At 39.8% G+C, this 19,977-nt stretch overlaps 1 protein-coding gene across 4 annotated transcripts in view; it reads right to left on the bottom strand.

Annotated features, from left to right (window-relative positions):
• The window catches only part of st18 (ST18 C2H2C-type zinc finger transcription factor), a 40,189-nt gene that overhangs the window by 5,389 nt on the left and 14,823 nt on the right, over positions 1–19,977 (bottom strand). For all 4 annotated transcript variants that reach the window (XM_079647778.1, XM_079647777.1, XM_079647776.1 and 1 more), the window contains 13 exons: positions 15,523–15,638; positions 12,682–12,733; positions 11,838–11,868; positions 11,449–11,636; positions 7,225–7,932; positions 6,381–6,515; positions 5,446–5,536; positions 5,271–5,363; positions 4,528–4,736; positions 4,077–4,276; positions 2,033–2,257; positions 798–907; positions 185–247 (listed from right to left, as the gene is read on the bottom strand). In XM_079647778.1, coding sequence (XP_079503904.1) covers positions 185–247; positions 798–907; positions 2,033–2,257; positions 4,077–4,276; positions 4,528–4,736; positions 5,271–5,363; positions 5,446–5,536; positions 6,381–6,515; positions 7,225–7,932; positions 11,449–11,636; positions 11,838–11,868; positions 12,682–12,733; positions 15,523–15,638 — 2,221 coding nt within the window. The remainder of the gene's footprint in view (positions 1–184; positions 248–797; positions 908–2,032; positions 2,258–4,076; positions 4,277–4,527; positions 4,737–5,270; positions 5,364–5,445; positions 5,537–6,380; positions 6,516–7,224; positions 7,933–11,448; positions 11,637–11,837; positions 11,869–12,681; positions 12,734–15,522; positions 15,639–19,977) is intronic.

A 19,977-nucleotide genomic window follows, 5' to 3' on the forward strand; every position in this document is an offset into this window, starting at 1 on the left:
CCACCTCCTCGTCATGAGAAAGCTTTTCCATGTCACAGTGTTTTTAAAAAGTGACACATGATTTCAAATCTTAACTCTACAAGCCATGATTCAACTGTATCAACATAATGAAACAATCAGCGCCATCTCCCTTCTCTATATATCTGCGCGTTGGTGCTAATGAGAGTGTAATTATTTACAGTACCTCCGATGTGATGCATAATTCCCCGTCACATGGCCGCTGCCGTCACAGCCTGGGGTCGGACAGCTGCAGGAGAACACAAAGCCATTAATACACAGATTACTCTAGTTCCCACAGCTCCATCTCAATCTTTCTTTTCACACTGAGAACCTTTTCATGGGCATTAAATAGAGAGAAAAAAAGAGTTAGTACAGCGGGAAGTTTAGTAGAAGAATTATTATTATATTGTTCTACATTTTAGTATCATAATATCCCTGAAGGGGGGTGCTGTGCTGTTGAAACTAGAGGATCCTACTTGATTTTGTGGTGTGATTCTGAAGAGGAGACCCAGCAGAGCATGCACTCTAACTACAAGATTTGTTAGCTTGTACGGGATATACAGGGAGAAAACTCACTTTTAATTAGAAGCATTTCTGCTCCACATGAACCTGCAGACATACCGGTTACAATGACGTGTAACACAGTGAGTTTCAGTGGTCTTTGACTCAAACCGTCCTATTTAAACAAAGGTATGGTAGGTCGTTACTGCTGACCATCTGCCAGCTGAAAGGGAAGCTCACATTATACACAGTCCACTGAATACGGATGCTTTAAGTTATTTTATTCTTTGACAAACCTCAAAAGCTCTTTCTTTACGTCTCGTAGTAGCAGCTTGGCGTTGGGGCTCAACATGCTGCCGTCCCCTTGATAGTGTTGGTGCTCCAATGAGACATGATGGTAATCCTCCTGATGAGACAGAAAGAAAGTTAAAACGTGGCCTCACTGTCTGAAATGCCAAACCTGACCTGATCTACAATGACCTAAAAGTGAATAATTAATGAAAAGCACTGTATAATACTCTTAAAAACACAGGCCCTGGGGGGTTAGAGTGCGATTATGCTTAAGGATACTTATATTCTAGTAAACCATACATCCATTTAAAGTCATACTTAATCCACATAGTATTTACGAGGTATGGCCGTGACGTTTGGATTTCCTTTTTTCTCCGACAGACAAGATTGTGCAGTCACCAGATGTTGTATGATTTTTAAAAGCAGGTCAAATGTGATTACTCCTTATAGCAACTACAAACAACTATCATTGTTAAATAATGAAAAGAAAAGCTTTAAAGCGTAGCAAATTATTTTTCAGGTATTTGCATTATATGTGCAGACCGGATTAGAGAGCAGTTTTCAGTGTACTGTAAAGATAGTTAATATGTTTTATAGATTTAGTCACACCATTTTCATTCGACTTTATATAAGGGTTTTATATTTGATACAAATATTTAGATGGATTTAAGTAGTTTTAGACCAAGGTTTACTTGTTTGATGATTTACTTGTTTCTTTGACTAAGTGTTTGAATGTTCTGACTACATTTGACTGTTGAAAGTTTTATTTTAGTTAAAGTTGTAACTTTGGTCAGTTTTAGACAACATTTTCAACTTAAAGATCATCAACTCAAATGAATAAATCAGTATTTCTTAGGTTCCTGTCAGCTTTTAAACAGCATTCAGACCTTTTATGTTTGGAAATTACAAGTTAAATTGAATGAATAGAAAATCTAAAGTCCAAATTATTTAAACTTTTTAAAGAAATGTAGAGTAGGGGGTTGTCAGGGGATTTCAAACATGACCTTAATATTGTATTTACTCCTTCTCTTCGGTAAAAGTAATAAACCTAATTTATTTTCGACTTTCACTTTTTGTCATCTTGTATGTTGCTCAATCTCATCAATGTTTTTGATCAATTCCTATAATTGAAATACTTTGTTTGGTGACATAACTCTGCTGTTTTCTAATGCACTCAATTAACATCTTACATTTTCACATTAAAGCCAAACATGTGAGGGGTTGTGTTTTTTTGTCACACCTCAGCATCCTGTAGAGCGTGAGCGTTGCTGAAGTTGACGGGCCCCTCCCAGCTGTCCCTCTCACACAGCGGCTGGTAGAAGGCGGGGCCGATGAGCATGCTGCCGCCTTTGGCCCCGGCCGACTCAGAAGGGGACATCGGCTCGTCGAAAAGTGTTTTTGTCGGGGTGCACTTCTTCATACTCAGGTCCAGGGTGCCATTTTCATCCACCTCTATGAGCATGTCCTAGAGCAAAAGAAACCTCAACATTTAATCAAACCATACGAGGGCAGGAAATAATAAATAAAGTCATGGCAGCGCGTGCTTACATGTGAACACAAATAAATCAGGGGATAAAAATATAACCTTTTTTTTCTAATTACACTAAAAGGGAATGTAAATAAAACAGTACGCCGTCTTATTAATATGACAGCAGCGATATGTTAAACTGGAACCCGACAACATTTCTCTGTAAACATGAAAAACAACTTGAAACGCGGAGCAAACAAACATATATTTAAATAATACATACAGTGGTTATCTCACACCAGACAAAGTACCAAACTAAGCCAGCGTTAATTCTGCTGAACACAAAAAAATAATCACTGGTGTGTAGTTTTTCAGTGACAGCTGTGTCATCTGTTTTCTAGGACACACAACCCTGATGGCAGCTGGGGGGTGGGGAGGTTGCAGGTTTTAGGTCATCATTATTATAGCAAAAATTAAAAAGCTTAATGTGGCATAAGTTTCCCCGCTGACAGATGTGTTTGTCGTTTTTTTTTTGTGTGCGGAAAAGCAGAAGCATGATGACTTATGGCTGTTTTATGGTATTAAAAGTTTTACCTCGTTAAATGCTGAAATCCTTTTCCATAAATGAAACCAATTATTGCAGCTTTTCAAATTAATTAAAGGGGATGATTTACATGAACATTGGCTGTGGCTGTCCACTTAAATTATCCAGCCGTTTGATGATGTGTGTTCCTAATCTAAACAGCACCAGTGTAAAAATAGAAGGATGCACTTTATGTGATTTATTAAGATTTAATGTTGTTTTTAGCTGCAACTAAAAAGTAAAACTCCGGATTTAGTTGTCTTTTGTTGCTTTTATTGATTAATTAAGTAAGTAATTTAAGCGGCTCGCATTTTTAAATGAAAATAAGCTTGTGTTTCAAATGACAGCTATGTGTTGCGTGTTCTGTTCCATACATATCATGCATATGCAGATAAGTTGAAGCATCCAACGACATATAGCACTCTAAATATGGCCCCCTTTCCTTCAGACCTGAAAGCTGTTCTTTATTTTGAACGTCTCTCCAAGACAACTAAGCTGTAAATGAGAACAGATGATTAACTTGCTAACACTGTTTTATTCATTCAGTGGGCTGGTACCTGGTACGGGGCCACATTCTCAGCTCAACAAGCTGGGAGACAAGGATCTGTGCTGTGTAGGTGTGGAAACCTTGAATCATCTACAGTACACTGAGCACGTATGTAACCCACAGAATGTGAACAATATTAATCATGAAGTTTAAGAGAATTGGCACCATAGAGACAATGACAGCAGAGGAGATTTTTTTATCTGAACTCGTTTCCAAGAAGAGTTTGGAATCGTTTGAATTCAACTTTTCAGATGTTAACTCCTTTAGCTGATTGGCCTAATCCATTAAACTGCTTTTAAATGCTATCTGGTGTAGACACACAGCCTATCCTGGATCATATAACGAAGCAAAATATCCTCTGCCATCTGCAGCGGGCAAGATGCGTTTTCAGAAAACAGTTCAGGGTTTACATGCCAGCTGATGTCGAAACAAAATACAGTACCACATGTTTTAATAAAAAAATAGACGAGTAGTTGTAATTGGGTATAAGAAGGCTGATTGTATTTCTTCTTTTGAATTTCCATTTGTGTACATTCAAGCTTTTTGGAGAAGAAACCTTCTTTATTTCCTGCCAGATCTCCCTTTGCCAAAATCTGTCTTTTGATGTCTTTCCTTTTTATACACAAATCAGAGTTCCTTTAAAATGACCACATTAGATACCTTTCCAAGTGGTCTAATTTCATTACCTTTGTTGAGGTTGCCAGGGGCCGGCCGGGTACAGCCTCTATGTTCTTCTGGTAGCGAGTGGAAAGGTTAAGGATGGCGGCTGTTGCTGCCGCGGCTTGGAGGCCGTCTTCTTTTTTGAATTGACTCGGAGGTCTGAGCTGACCAGAGGTGGGCAACCGGCCACCGGGAGCACCGAGGAAGCCGGCATACTGCTGAGGTGCTGAAAGAAAACAAATAAGTGAATAATATAGTTACTCAAACAGCACTACCTAAGCGTAATGTACATCAAAAACAAGTTGGAAGTTCATATTGGTTGGCTTTTACACCAGACACTAGGAGATGCAACCCATAAAAGGTAACAAACATTAGCATGTATCTGTCAAAGCTCCTTACCTAAAACATCTGACAAAAAATGTACACTCATTTAATAGCATATTAAAAGCTTTGTTATTTGAAATGTATTAAACTTACAGTCGGGGAAATGTGCCATCTCCTGGTCCTGGTCGGGCCCCATCAGAGGCTGTTTGCCGAAGACCTGTGCATCAAAGCTGGCGTAATCAAAGCGGATTCTGCTGTACTTGACCATGTCTTTTGTGAGGCTCGTTTGCAAGGCTGCTACTGGATGAGAGAGCCTGTAGTTCAACTGGTTCATCTCGTAATTCTTTATCAAGCCGATGGCTCTGCAAGGAGGAAAATACAAAAGAAAAAAAACATCATTTTATTGTGCAAACCTCGTGAAATAACAAATGCCCAGCAAGCTCATATTAAGCAGTTAAGTATAGATGGTTTTTTTAAGCAGTCAGGGATGCCAGTGCTTTTGTACACATAGAGTCTGGGATCTGATGTGTGTTGTAGATCCACAGCCAGGTTGCCAGACTAATTAATATAGTAGGAGTGGGCATCCTGCCCATGATATATCCACAGGGAACAAAGAGTTCTGCTCTTTTATCATCTCTAATAGAGAGCAACTCACCATTGCTTATGTCTGCTTACAAGCTGGAAATAGACTGATCTGCTGGGATCAGTGAATACAAATATCCCACACTCTCCTCAACAATAATAGTGTTTATCACTTTTTTTCCATAACCTCAGTTAAACAACTTCAGTTCACTACAGAGCTGAACAGGATTTCTGAAAGCGTGTTGTAATTATTGTCCTGCACATGTGAACACAATGAGAGCAGTGACCATCCCCAGCGTTATCTGGCAGTGTACCTCGGTGAGCGGTCAGATGTTTGTCTGCATTTCAGGCTCTCTTCCTGAGGCTTGGACACTTTCACTGCAGCAGCGATGGGGCAGCCTGAGAGACTGGTTGAGGAGGAAATCAAACACATTAGCCTAATACTGTAAAAGGGTGCATATTTCTAATGGCTTTTTGCTGTAGACGTACCTCCGGTGGGTGCTACGGTTGCTGTTGACATGGCCTCTTCCTGTGCAGCCGGGTGTGGGGCACTTGAGGACGTTCTCATGCATCGCCAGGACTGAGGGGACGAGGACAGAGAGAGGAGATAAGCTCAGGAAGAGTACAAAATAATTTAACATGTGAGACATAATCGAGCGGAAAGATTATAAGATGTGGAACATGAACATACTGAGCATTATGGAAATAAAACAAACACATTTTCATGCTTTCAACCAGGATTTATGGAACTGGTTGGAACATTAGTGCCTATAGAGGAAAGATCCCACAGAGACAGAAACAGGAGAAGAAAAAGCAAAAGGCTTTTCATTGTGAGGGACGCTGTAATGTGCCTGAAATGTAAATAGCTTAGTGCAAAGAGGAGCGTTACAAGACAGCTGATTATATTCTTCAAAACAAACGCGTCGTTAAAGGTCCGCTCTGTATCCTTAGAAACTTCCTTTCTGTACATATTCTCCAATTAGTTTGTTGGAGTTGTCTATTTATTTTTGAATGCTGCGTTAGCTAGCCCTTTGATTTGCAAATACTGCCTACAGTCTAAGAGCACGCGCTTTTTTGAAAAAGTTAATTACTTTTTCTGTTCCTTTTGTAACATTACTGTTTAATGTTGAATGTTTGTTGAGTTGTATTGAAATGACTTAACAATCGCCAGTGTAAGGGGGGGGAAGAAAGAATTTCATATTCACACAACAGCACATTAAGAAAGAGAGAGGAAATCCTTTAACTTTATTTGAAAAGTTTTATTCCCATCTTTGAATTGAACTAAATGTATAAGCAATTCTTCCTTGTCTTTGGCTCCGTGCTAAGAGGATTTCAACTACTGTGAGTTATTATAAATCCTACAAATGGCAAGTATAACTCATCCTCTTTACAGCATGTATACAAATACTTCTTGTGTGACTTACTCTCTGGAGGAACTCTGACTTTATGAGGGCACCCAGACAAACTCCTGTGGTGCGGGTACAGCCCGGTCACATGACCAGTGCCATCGCAGCCAGGAGTCGGACACTTGATATCCTTTTTATCTGTACGTGGAGAGTCTGCGGACACAATAAACAAGAAGTCACAATAACTGAATATAATACAGCCACTGTGTTGCTGCCCGAATTATAACAAAGCCGTCCTGTCTTTGTGTTCTATCAAGAAGTGTAGTTTGAAGTGAAACATGCATACAAAGCACTTTCGTGTCTACATATTTTACAAAGGTCAACAGATTGAAAATATCATGCAAAGCTAGATACTTTTTTCACAAAACGCATCTTTTAATCTCTCATTTTAGTTAAGGCTGCAGTTCAACATTCACTTCTTAATGCCCATCCATCGAAAGATTACATGTAGGATTACACATTTAGCTGCAGTCATTTGAAGAATCAGAGGGAAACATGAGAGGTACTTTAGGAGGATTTAAGACTTATGGTCATGGTTAAATATCCAGTTGATTCCTATCAAAATCCAATATTCTGAGTAGTAGCAATTCCATCAGAAAATGTTGTTCTCCTTTATTTTAGTCTGTTCATTTATTACTTCACTTGTTGCCAAAATGTTTTTAATACTTAAGAGGATTTCCTCCCTCTGATTCACCCCCCCCCTTCTTTTATTCCTTTTTAATGTTTTTGGAGCGCCCAATCATCCAAATCACAAGTGGTCTATCTGATTTATGCCAGATGAAAATACATTCCCCAAAACCGATTGTTCCCAACATGATCACTTTAGATTCTTGCAGCTGTGTATAGATCAGCTTCATGTTACCTTTTCCCCCGTGATAGTTGAGTCTGCCCTCCATGTCCATCATCCTCTGGTGCCTCCTCTCATTGGTCATCTGCTCCATGAGGAAGCGGTCCATCTCCCTGTAGGCGTGGTGCAGCACCTGCCTCTGCTCCGTCTGCAGAGCGATGGCCTGCTCCAACATGTTGAAGTTCACCCCCCCTCCCCGGCTCATCTCCAGGGCTCTGTCCGGGTGGAGACCCAGAGCCCACCCCTCCATCTGAGGCGGCCTCTCCACCCCCGCCTCCCCCTCGCTGTCCTCCTCTGTGGGGAGCGGCCTGTACCTCAGAGCCTCGGCCTGAAAAAGACTCGCCCTGCCCATCGGACCCCCTAACTCCAAGTGAGGCTCTTCCTTCACGCGGCCCCTTCCTGAGAGGTCTTCGGAGGCTCTTTGGGGGCTGCAGATGGAGCCGTTGACCTTGGCCGACAGAGACAGAGGCTCCCACTCAGCCTCCCTCATATCTGGGTATGGACTCGATGACGTACGGCTCATCCTGTCTTGGCTTTGGTCGTCTCTTTCGTTGTTACGGAGCTCCTCTTCATCTTCATCCATCAGAGGTTCGGTTGTGTCTGGCTCACACTGAGGAGAACCATCGGACGCAACCTCTGACCATCCGAGTGAATCGCCGGAGTTAGCTGGCACGTCGTGGCCGTTTATGTAGGCGCCTCCATTGATTGCTTTTAAGTTCCCATCTAAAACAACAAGAAAACACATTTTATTCTATGTTTTTTCAGACTTAACGGACAAAACATCTTCTTCTGTGACCCCTCGGTCACACTCAGGATAGAGAATTGTTTGTCCGCGATAATCTTCTCCAAATCCTTTAAAGGTTTTAGATTTTTTGTTACTTTTCTATAAATGATATTTCGAGAAAAACATGTTTTTAGAACTGAGAGGATTTAAAAGAACACATGTTGCAATAGAAATCATAATGTTGCAAGATTCCAAGCAATTCCTCAAGTATGTTTGAGATAGCATATTTGACCTTATGTTTGTTAGTTGAACACAAAACACAATTGTTTTTATTCTTCCTCTGTGTCTCCAATTGATGTCTCAACCCAATATAGATTTAGGACAAGATTATAAGGGATTTACCGCGCGGTGGACAGCAAACATCAGTTTTTTATTAATGATGTGTATATTTAAGTGCAAACTAAGCGGCAACATGTTGTCATCTGCACATAAAACTGATTTAGACATTCATAATTGTTGTTTCTAGAGATGTGTACAAGAAAGGGGATGAGGATTCCTGAAAGAAACAGATGGAGGAAACTACAGATGTGCAGATAAAAGATAAATAATATGTGTGTTAGCTGCTGCTGTCTGTGTGGCATGACTTTGTTTAGGTCTATACATCTTAGTTAAAAACAAAATAAACAATTATTAGACAGTTTACAGCGCTCACAGAAAAGTATAACATCACCAAAAATTGCAAAAAAAAAGACAGTGATTACATTCATTTTTATACAAATGTTGATATTTAATTCACCTGCAGTTTCTGAAGAAAGCTTTTAAAACAGTGCTTGAAACAGATTTGAATTTAAATCTGAAATGTTTTGTTATTAAGACATTATTTCTCAACTCTTAATAGATGCTTAACAAACGAGAGTTAGAAGAGCTTTTCTAACAATGTCATTTATATATTTTAGAACATCGTGCCTTAAAATCCCGGCTTTTTACGATTGAAATCCGTTTGGGTGTGATAAGACACCATATATGATAAATGAAGCACCATTATTGCAGATTATTAAAATATGTTTGCATTTATTTTCTAAATTTCACACTCATTTTCTATAATCTCTTTTTTACTACAGCTTAATTTGCTGAGTGCTCCCGATAAATGAATTTGCATTGACCTTTTGCCGTCTATCGTTCAGCATAAATCCAGAAATCCCGGTCACATGTACAGACATATTGTGCAAAGCCACAGAGAGTCTGATCAGTGCAACAGACAGAGGGTTAGAGTTATCCTAAGTGCATGTGAAACAACACTTTATTAACATCACTGCTTATATTAAGTCATAGTTAGTGATTAACAATGGGAGGCTATCATCTGGATTGAATCAATCAAATCTCTCTTGATCCTCCAAAACCATTCAAACTTATGCTCTAAGGCTCTTTGCACTGTGAGGGTTTTTACTTTCAGTGGGGCTGTATCCTCTTAAGTGGCTAGGCATCAGATATTATATAAGTTGAGAAGATAGATGGATAGAGATGGATTTTGAGAATCAGATCACACACTGCTGAGGATGATACAGATACAGGCATTATTATTAACATAGCAGCACACACAATCTAATCCTCACCATAAGAGCTTTAACATAAAATATGTGGCACTAATAAACAAAAAAGACAAAATATATGATTTTGTGCATAATGAGGTGCGGTGGAATTTGACATGTCTGCTTTCATATGCATTTTGCAACATTACAATGTGTTACTATAACAGCCCCCTGCTGTGAAAAATATTTTAAAAGAGGTGTCTGAAGACAAACCCTGTTGAATGAAAAATTAAAACCAGCTAAACGTATTTACATTTATGAGGCGAGCAACAAGGGTTTTGTTTTTCATCCAGATGGACTCCACGGCCTGACACAGCCGCAAACAGTCAGACATCCACACACACACACACACACACACACACACACACACACACACACACACACACACACACACACACACACACACACACACACACACACACACACACACACACACACACACACACACACACACACACACACACACACACACACACACACACACATACACACATACACACATACACACATACACACATACACACATAGAGACACAGAAGTGCAGTGAAAAAAGGAAAGAGATGGAGGAAAAAAACTTGGATCCCTCCGGTGGTTTGTGTGTTGGAACAGGTGAACAGTTTGTACTCCAGAATAGCCATTACCAGCACTCTGCAGCAGGGCTGCAGTTGGCTGGAGTTGAACGCAGTGTGGCTCAACCAAACGAGAGGCTTATTTTTCCTCCCTTTTTGTTAAAATGCAGATATGACCAGCTTCCCACAGCAAAAAAAAGAATATTACTGCCTCCAGTCTACTTTTGCAATTTTTGTTTTCCACAGAAAATAGCCCTCAAATCTGACAATAACAGCAAAATATGTTCCGAAATTGTTTGTCAATACCCGTGTTCATTTGACACCCATCATTTTTTTTAGATGTGTTATTCAGGCTGTATTTTGTTTTGTTTAAAAGCTAGTCCACTGAATATCAGGTTCAAATCAGGAAAATATACAGCAGTCAATCAACGCTGGGTGATAAAAAGTATCCACAATAACAAAAGGAAAACGAATGATGCACAGTGAATTACTTAGATAATTGTAATGTAATATGAACCCAGGAAACAAATAAATTCCATTTCCAGTGAATCCACACAATTCAGTGAGCTACTCTCCTGGTCCATTTAACTACACACATGTGTACTATAATGAGCTGTAGACATTATGCCTAATTATGTATTAGACTGTGTTAGAGGGCCTAACAAAAGCTTTTGAAAGGGACAATTACGTTTGTTGCTTAGTTACATCGTTAAAAATATACCAAATCAGTGCAGATTATAGTGGGCGAGAATGCACATGTACACCGCGAGCATTGTTGCCAAAATGCACTAAAATTCAATTCATTAGGTAAAAAGAAAACATTTTCGTTTGTTGAAAGGACAGCGGCGTAAGTGGAAGTAAACATTATTTTAAGCTGTTGATTAAATGTATTTGTGGTTTTTAGTAAAAATGAAAACATGTGCAACATATGGCGACACTATTGGTTTTCCTTCATAGGCGACTTCAATTATATTCCGTTTAAAAAGAATAGAGGGAGTTTAATTTGATTCAAAGTGATACCGGGCACTCCCCCATTCAGTGTTTCATTCTATGGATTCAATGGGTTTTGGACTGGCTATTGAAAAAGGACAGATGAGGGGTCTGAAATCTGGCCCCATCAAAAGAGGGTAAAGCCACGCCAAAAATATCATGGCAGATCAGCTGTCAAAACTTCAATTCGTGGACGTGAGACACAACTAATGTGGACCCAGCAGTGTAGTCTTTCACTTCCACTGCACAATGACTGCGGCTGCTGGCTGATGGCAGAGGGAGGGAAATATGAATGCAACAGATGGGATTTTAAAATTCAGCGTCAATTGTTCATCAAAACAGACAAAACAACAGGACATCTGTTTACCTGCTGGAGTGTCAATGTTCCTCAGCTCTTCTTTGTCCTGTGGCGGTGCCAGGTCCTCGCTCTCCTCTTCACATGCCTCGCTGGGGCTGTAGTGGCGGGGCTTCATCAGCAGGGACTTTCTCTTGTTGACGGGGGCGCCCTGCACCCCTTCCTGAGCACTCCTCTTCCTCACCATGGACCCATATGGACTGGGGGGGGGGAGGGGAGAGGGGACCGGACAAAAGGCTCAGCAGGGTCAATAGAGGCCTCAGTTGGCTCATTTTCAAAGGCTCAAATCTGACACTTTCTTTTAGGAAGTTAATGAGTCACGTCAATGGTCGCGTAAGAAATGTTTCCTTTTTGGCACGGTGGCTAAAAAAGATCAGAAAATGTGTGTCATAAAGTTTTACCTTTGAATATCAGTGACGCAGTCGGCCAGCCCTGTGAAAACAAAGGCCAAAAAAGGACCCGATCAAACATCATGTTTACATTTCCACTACAGTAGCACAGCATCTGTCGACATATTCTTCTTCTAAGGTTCAAAGCGGATCACTACTTTTGGGAGATTGCTAATTACATTTTTACAATGTTCTGTAAATATTTGTTTTGTAGATAGTGTTTTTAGGGATGGTACCACCTGGGCTAATACTGCAGCCTTTTACCATAGATGTTATTCTCTTTTACAATGCCATGGGGAGTAATCAGCACAAGGATGGAGAAGTGGTCTTGTCATTGATCTGAAAAGCTTTTTATTCTCTCTGCTCATTCTCTGCGAGACCAACGGTAGCTCATCCTTTGACAACGTTGACAACGTGATCTAAAAAGGCTAAATCAATTTTCCCAGGGGCCTGCGTAAATCTCATTCACAAGTTCTACCCCTACTCCCATGAAGCACAACCAATAATAACTCTTTTCATGCATTTCCCCAGATGTAGTAATAGCCGCAGCGCGAGGCCCTGAACACTTGCATAATGACATATCGAGTCTAGAGGTTTTCAATCACACAATATATACACACTCCTTAACTAATTTGAGCCAGAGTTCCAATTTAATGAAGTTATTCCCCTCTGAATAATGAAATTGCAGTACAGTGCTCTTCAGACCGGCAAGATAATACATACAATTGACAGTTATAAAGTTGGATTGTTGAACTGATACCCCTAACCCATGGCGATAAGTGGAATATGTGTGTGTGTGTGTGTGCATGCGTGTGTGTTTAGTTAATAGCAAACTAAAACCGAGAGCTGCACTCACCTGCGCTGCTGCTACATGTGTTCAGGGTTTGCTCCTCACCTTCAGAATCCATCTGTTAAAAAATAAAACATGCAATGTACAGATGAGTTAAACACATAGATTATAATGAATTTACATGTATCTAGTGAGGAGTGAACATTACTGGTAAGCTTTGAATATTATTGGACATTATTGTCAGCCAGTGAGCCTTAAAATCAATGTTTGTCCACGACAGCATCACAAAGGGCTTCTAAAACATCAGACATATGCAAGCACATACTGTAAGGTATAGTGTTGGAAAAAAAAGTTCGAAAGGTGAAAAAAAATGTAATGGCAAAAAAATAATGACATCAAAGTACGGACAGCACCTCACTGTGTGTGTTTAGACAAAAATAGTTGCTAAAATCCATCCACTCTCGCTGGCTGTTGCTTGTGGGTCCCAAATAAAACCTATTAAACATAATTATTCCAGGCTGATGGTGGCGTATAGTGGTCACAGGCCAGTGAAATCTGTGAGTCATAGGATATGCTGTTACTTTTCCCTGGTAATGGGAAACATGACTCCTCTCTCTCGTTTGCTGTTGTGATTGAAGGCACTGACCTGTCATACATTTATAATAGGGGAGCAGGTGTGGCAGTGATGGACCTTAATTTCCTTTAATAAACCTTTTATGTGCCACACTCTTAATGCCACGCCGGGCCCTCAGAGGTCCTGCTCATAATAGGTTCATTACTTTTGATTACTACAGCCTATTGAGACAAACAACTCCCAAACACTATAGATTACGTTCTGTAAAAACCAATGTAGCTCATTAGTTTCCTCAACACTTTCCCACACAGACATGCTTCAACATTTTGTATAAATATGTTGTTTTGAAGGCAAAGTGTTGCTCTAACATCCTGCAACCTGAGATTGTAACATGGACATTAATCAAAGTTCAAATGATGTTATCAGTGTATGGAAATATCACCAGTGAGTCACATGTTTATTACCAGGACGGTGGTTTTTTAATTCTTTATTTGACATTTCAGATGTGCCATTTGAATGCAAATGTGTTAAAAACAGCATTTTATAATGAACTTGTATTTACAAAATAAAAAAATGTTCTTTTCTTTTTTTTCTTTTCTAAATGAATTCCAAATAATATGTTTTGTGATGATAACACCATGCTATAATTTCAGTATACCTTTTTTTTAACAGCCTCATCAAGTAATAATGAGAAATAGGTTTTAGTACTCAGTTTTATACCTATCATACAATGACACACAGTTACGCTTACGTGTGACGATGGCTAAGCGTGTTGGTTATTTTTTACCGTGTGCTGCGTTTCAAGTTTCACATATTATATAAGTCTGACCGTCTAATTGAAACCTTTCTTTTGTTCGCACTGCTTTTAACGTGCGTCACATGTGCCTTTCTGACATAATTATAACAAACCCTACCGGCAGATTGTTTATTTAATTCACATAACAAGAGGTGACAAGTAACCAGAGAACCGGGAAGGCCTCCGTCGATCTCTGTGTACTAACAGGTAGTCCTGGCAGGGCAACAACATGGACAAACATGTGACGTGAGTGTTTACAAAAGCAGAACAAATAGAAACATTCAGGGTCAAAGGGAGATTTTATTTGATATCCCCTACACATCTAGCTGAGGACTTTATACAAATGTACCTTATTGTTTGATGGTTATTTCATTTATGTATCATTATTCAGAGTTTATGAAGTAACAAGAATATCAAACGTAACTTTAATCTTAGGTGTTAGGCTTCTTAGGCAGTATCATGTGGTTTATAAGACATTATGATGGAATCAGATATAATTGTTTATTCATGTATTTGTCAACCACTATAACACCTCCTGTGTGCACCAATAATTATTAAGTGGTAATAATATAATATACATTGTTATCGGAAAAATGATATAAAATATGAAATATCCTTATACCTGCATATTATACATGTCAGTTTATTAAAAGTGCCTATATGGCCTAGAAATGCTAATGTAAAGAGTTGCTAGTGGAAACGTTGAATAAAACTGGTCTTATTCCAACTGAATAATTCGGCCTACTTTATTATAATAACTTCTAACAATACTCCGTTCTGCTAAAACTCCCCATCAGTGTTTTCCAGGGATTTTGTTGAGTTTATAATTGTCTTTCTTCAAATGTGTGTAAAAAGTGTTTCCATGGGAAATAATTACCTCCGCCATCTTAGCATGTTCATGCGTTACATGTTGTTGTGTACTCGCCAATTATTCATAAACAATGTTGGAAAGAAACAATGAGGATTGTTGTAGGATTACTTTACCAACGCTTAGAAAATATAGCCTTGTTTTAGCATGTCTTACTACAAAACATGTTGACTTGGATCACTGAGAAGCATTCTTCAAAGTCTCAAATGCTGTCTTAAATTTAATCAAAACTCTCTATTCACTTTATTGTCCAGCCCTTTGGGTAATGAATCGTACTACCGGTGTTCCTAAGTACTTCAATGGCCAAACCTAAAGACCTTGTTGCAGATGACTCTTAACTTTCTATTATGGTTTAAAAGGAAGTTTTATTAGGTACAAATCCAGCCGAGACAACCTGACAACTATCCAACATAACTTTAGAAAGAGCAGACTCAGCGCTACATTTAAAATATGAGAGTATCTGTCAGCCACCCACAGCTGTGCATAAGTAAAAAAAACAATATGAGTTTGTGTTCACTCCGGTCAGAGGAGCAGTGACCCTGCAGCACTTAGTATGCTACTTATCCAAAACACTGTTACACAATCATTTAGAGACTTTTTGTCCCTGACCAAAGTTATTTTCACAAAGTGTGTACTATATTTAAGCTTGGTCTGTGTCTGCTTGTTTACCTTTGATTGTAGTTTTCCGAGCGCTCTGTAGGAGAAGATGCCAGATCCGCACTGTCCCCTCTGGTTGATGCTTTCACACTTGTTTTCTCTCAGGAAGTGATCATCTAATTCATCATCTATAACATGGAGAAACAACATACATGTAAATACATTTTGCATCTTAATTCTCATAATTAAAATGTATTTCATCATTTTCTTTTCCTAACCAAGAGACATGGATGTGAACATGCAGTCAGAAAAAAGCATATTAATACCTCTCATGGAATAAGGAACACGATGTAAATTGATTGCTTGACAGAGATCAAATTGCTTGCTTCTAATTAATACAAAACATCCAAGAGGGAAAACAAGGATGAACACAATGAGTACATTAAGCCTCTTCACTTCACAGATCTTATTATGGAATTATTTATTTCTGTTTGCTTTTGAAAAAACCAACATCTTCTTAATTATAGCTCACAGAGCGCTTCCCCAGAACAACGAAACTGGGGGAAACAGAAGAAGAGAGGGGAGGGAGAGGGGGAGAGGGGGTTGAGTGAGGGAGGGTTATTCACGCAGGTTCATTAGCATATGAAAAAAGACTCACTACTATTTGAGCTGGTTCGTCATCTGCTGAATCATATTTATGCAACCCCCTCTCCTCTCATGCACACACCCCAGGTCCAAATGCTTCTCAGAGGACTGCTACCCTCGTCTGGGGGCAGATTTCTCAGGGGGAAAGGAGCCTGATGCTGAGGGTCCATGAGATTTTCTATGTGCTAATCTGGCTGCTAGCTGTCCTTGAGCCCAGCCCATTCCCCCCTAACCCCATCTGCTAGCATTCCCACCACAGAGGAGAGAATGGGCTGCGACTGGGGGTAGCGAAAGAGAGAGACCTTCCCAGTCCAGCCATCATGAATAACCATTGCCTCGCACCATTATCAGAGGATCCAAGCTGAGATAGTGGAGAGGAAATATCTGTATAACACTCCTGACATTACTCTAACCACACTCTCGCATTTTGTTGTAAGTGATGCTATTATTATTATTTTTATATAAAGCCTTATTAATACCGTGCAGCTGCTGTGGATATTCATCACTGACCTTGAGTCTTTGTGTCCCCTTGTTCCCAGCTTATCCGTGCACTTGGGACGCTCTCATGTAATTAACACAGACATTATTGTGGTGTGGAGTAAAAAAAAAAAAAACTGTGTGCTACTGTGTTGATACCTCATCTTGAAACCAATAAAGCAGGCCAGAGTCGCAAAGTAAAGATTCTGGAGACCATAAAATTAATTACATTATTTACATTTCCTATAGAAAGGAAGGGGGGGGGGGGGGGGGACAGGCGAAGATGATGGAGGCAAATGAGATTACACAAAATAAGATTTCAAAATGTCAGTGCTGCACTGGACCAACCAACTGTTATGATTAGATTACTCTTTTAATATAATTACTGTCTAAGGCTGTGTGTGGAAACAATGCATACTGTACATAAAAAAACAGCAGCCGTGTCTTAACTGATTCCCATCCTTTTCACCACGAGTCTTTTTCTCTTAACCTTTCTTCAACAGTATCATTTTGAATTATAGGGAACGGATGGGTGCTCTGTGCAAGGTCACTGTCTGGTGTGTATCCCGCCCCCCCCCCCCCCCCTCCCTCGCTCCTTGTTTTTGTTTCCTCTTCCAGAAGCACACTGAGTTAAGGGTTAAAACTGGAATGGATTTAATTATGGAATGAATGGAATTATAATGCGCCTGCAGCAAGTTTTCCTCCTTATTTATTAAAGCAGCTGATGGGCCAGGTTTGATGAGCCACTTCTGGCATAATTGAGTCATCACACAAAGAGGGTTCCTCGCATTCAGAGTGGTTTTATCAGCAGCAAACAGACCTGATTACTGGCAATTACACTCTGATCTAGGGGAAGGAGAAAAAAAGGGTAAATTTGCGGGGTAACTTCTGTGTTTATAGTTTACCCCGGGAATAATTTTCACATTAATTTTACACGCTAAGTGTTTTCTGTTTATGTATTATAAAGAGCAAACGGCAAGAAGATAGCACCTTTTACTTTCATTTTTCCTTGTAATGAATGTCTGAGGATATAGCGTCCCGGTCGTAATTTATATTTACCCTATAGGAGGCAGACGAGCAGCTACTCAGTAAACCGAGCGGAAAGGTGAGCTGGCAGGAAGATACCTGCTCCTGCTCACACCCTTTCTGGGGGGAGGGAGCAGGTACGATTGTAAACAGAAAGCAGGGATTGCTTTGACTATTTTTCATTGAGATGCAAATGGGATTGTGGCGAGTAAATTAAGCGCTGCTCAAAGATTAAAATCAACTTCTGTTAAGAGAGTATTTAGATAAACAACTTTCCTTTTTTTGTGTTTTTTTGTGAGGTGGCCAGGGAGCCGTCAGACGCCCTGCGCCTAAATACCAGCTGGACATTAGAATAATGGCAGGGATATAGTTTAGGAGGGGGGAGGGACAAAGAGGTCTAGGGTGTCTAATTTATGTCTTAAACTTGGCATAAAATCGTTTTTTTTTTATTTCACAGTGTTTAATTATCTGTTACCTACATACTGAAAACGACAGCTAATCCACGCTCAACTAATCCAATCTGAACTGCACTGGAAAATGTGCTGTTTTTTAGTAGAAAATGTATTCTCTTTTAATTGAATCAAGGGACGTTTGGGTACTTTCATAAATGTACTCTTAAATTATTTTAAATATTAATATGACTTTACCTTGTATAAAATATTTAATATAAAATATGTGAAAAAAGGGATTTAGGGATTTTGTTTGCTGTTTATTTATATGTTCTTTCAAATAAGAGAGAAAAAATAGTTTATCTGAAATCAAATTATTCTGCCGGCAATTTATGAGCATTCCACCGTCTGATGGAGTTTTCTGGATTCGTGCAGACACAGTGAAAGATCTTGAAGTCAACTGCGATTGCATATATAACAGCCTCACAGCTACCCTGACGGCCAAGCAAAGTGTTTGTCCCTTTTGCCAAAGAGTACTTTTATAGAGGAGCGTATTGGCATCTTATCACTTCTCCAAGACAGAGACGCTTCAATAAAAGAACACAGCTCACAGAATTCTTAACAGACAATTAGGAGCCTGGCTAGCCGCTATCGCTTCAATGATTTGTTATGATGGCATAACTACAGGGGAAACTTGTTATTGGACCGAGTTAGCAAGAGTCTCATAAAAGAGTCAGATGGTGACACCTTTGCCGAGGTGATTTCAGAATCTTGTAATCGCTTTCCAAAGTCATCCCTAAGCCTTCCCTCTAAATTGAGTTCATCTGGAGCCGGACCACACACAAATCCAGATTGTTTCTTCTGACATCAAAGAGCCAATTTCTGTTTTTGACCACATTTCTGGTGCTTTTAGTTCCTTTATCGTATGAAAGGGGCTTAGATGATATGCAATTTTTTTTTGTGTGTGTGAATTTCAATCCAATTAAGAACACAAAATATTGAGACAAATAAAATTAGTATCTCCTTGCACTACACTATGCATCAATAGCATAATAAGCGGAGTGGCACACAATCCATCCATTGTCAAAGCCTCCCGTCTGCCAAAACGCTCTCATGTTAGTTTGAATCTTTGAATCCTGTCATGAACATGTTTTCTTTTTTTTCTTTTTTTTTTAAACCTGTCTAATTTGGGGACAGGTGTTTGGGGAAAAAGAAGTTCCAGGCCCGGTGTAACAATGAGCAGAGTAATCCCGCTCATTGTTCCTTCCCAAGGAGGCCCTTTCATGGGAGGAGGTTGCATGAATGCTACCAGGTGGTCTGCAATTTGGAGAAACGTAGTAACCGCTCCAGCTAATCCCCCGTCACAAAAGGCAGGTCTCCAGTGCTCCGAGGCTCTCCGGGGCAAAGGGAAAAGTTTACCTCGAACACACAGTGTCTGAAAGGAGTCAGGGACTCGAGCAGTGATTCCTAATCAGATTGCGCTGAAGTGAACAGCTCGCATGGCAGCTGTAGTTTTCCCAGGGTTAATTACCTTTCACTGCTCTCTCTAAATGAGTCAGCTGTTCCTGTCATTAAACAACTCCACTCTATCTCTGCTCCTCTGTCCTCCACACACATGTGCACACGGGTGTGTAAGTTCACACACACATGCACTTCCCTATACACATATACAGGCGCACCTTTGTGTTATTCTTTTATCTGTAATGTATTAGATATGGTTATCAAGCAAAAGGCTATTCAACCCAATGCTTATTTGAATATTATTGCAACTTTGATCACTTTGATAGTCAGTCAGAGGCCACTGGAATAGGAGGTCTTTTTATTCATGCTACTGATGTTTATGCAGATAGAAGGCAGTATTCCCAATACAGCTCCCCTACCCTGTTGAAATTATACCAATCTGTCAAGGTCTTATTCTAAAGCGCTCATTTAGCACTAATTGAGCGTATATAGGAAGCAAACATGTTCACATATGCGCACGCACGCACAC

The sequence above is a fragment of the Notothenia rossii genome (genome assembly GCF_949606895.1).
Source record: "Notothenia rossii genome assembly, chromosome: 9".
NCBI classification, from domain to species: Eukaryota; Metazoa; Chordata; class Actinopteri; order Perciformes; family Nototheniidae; genus Notothenia; species Notothenia rossii.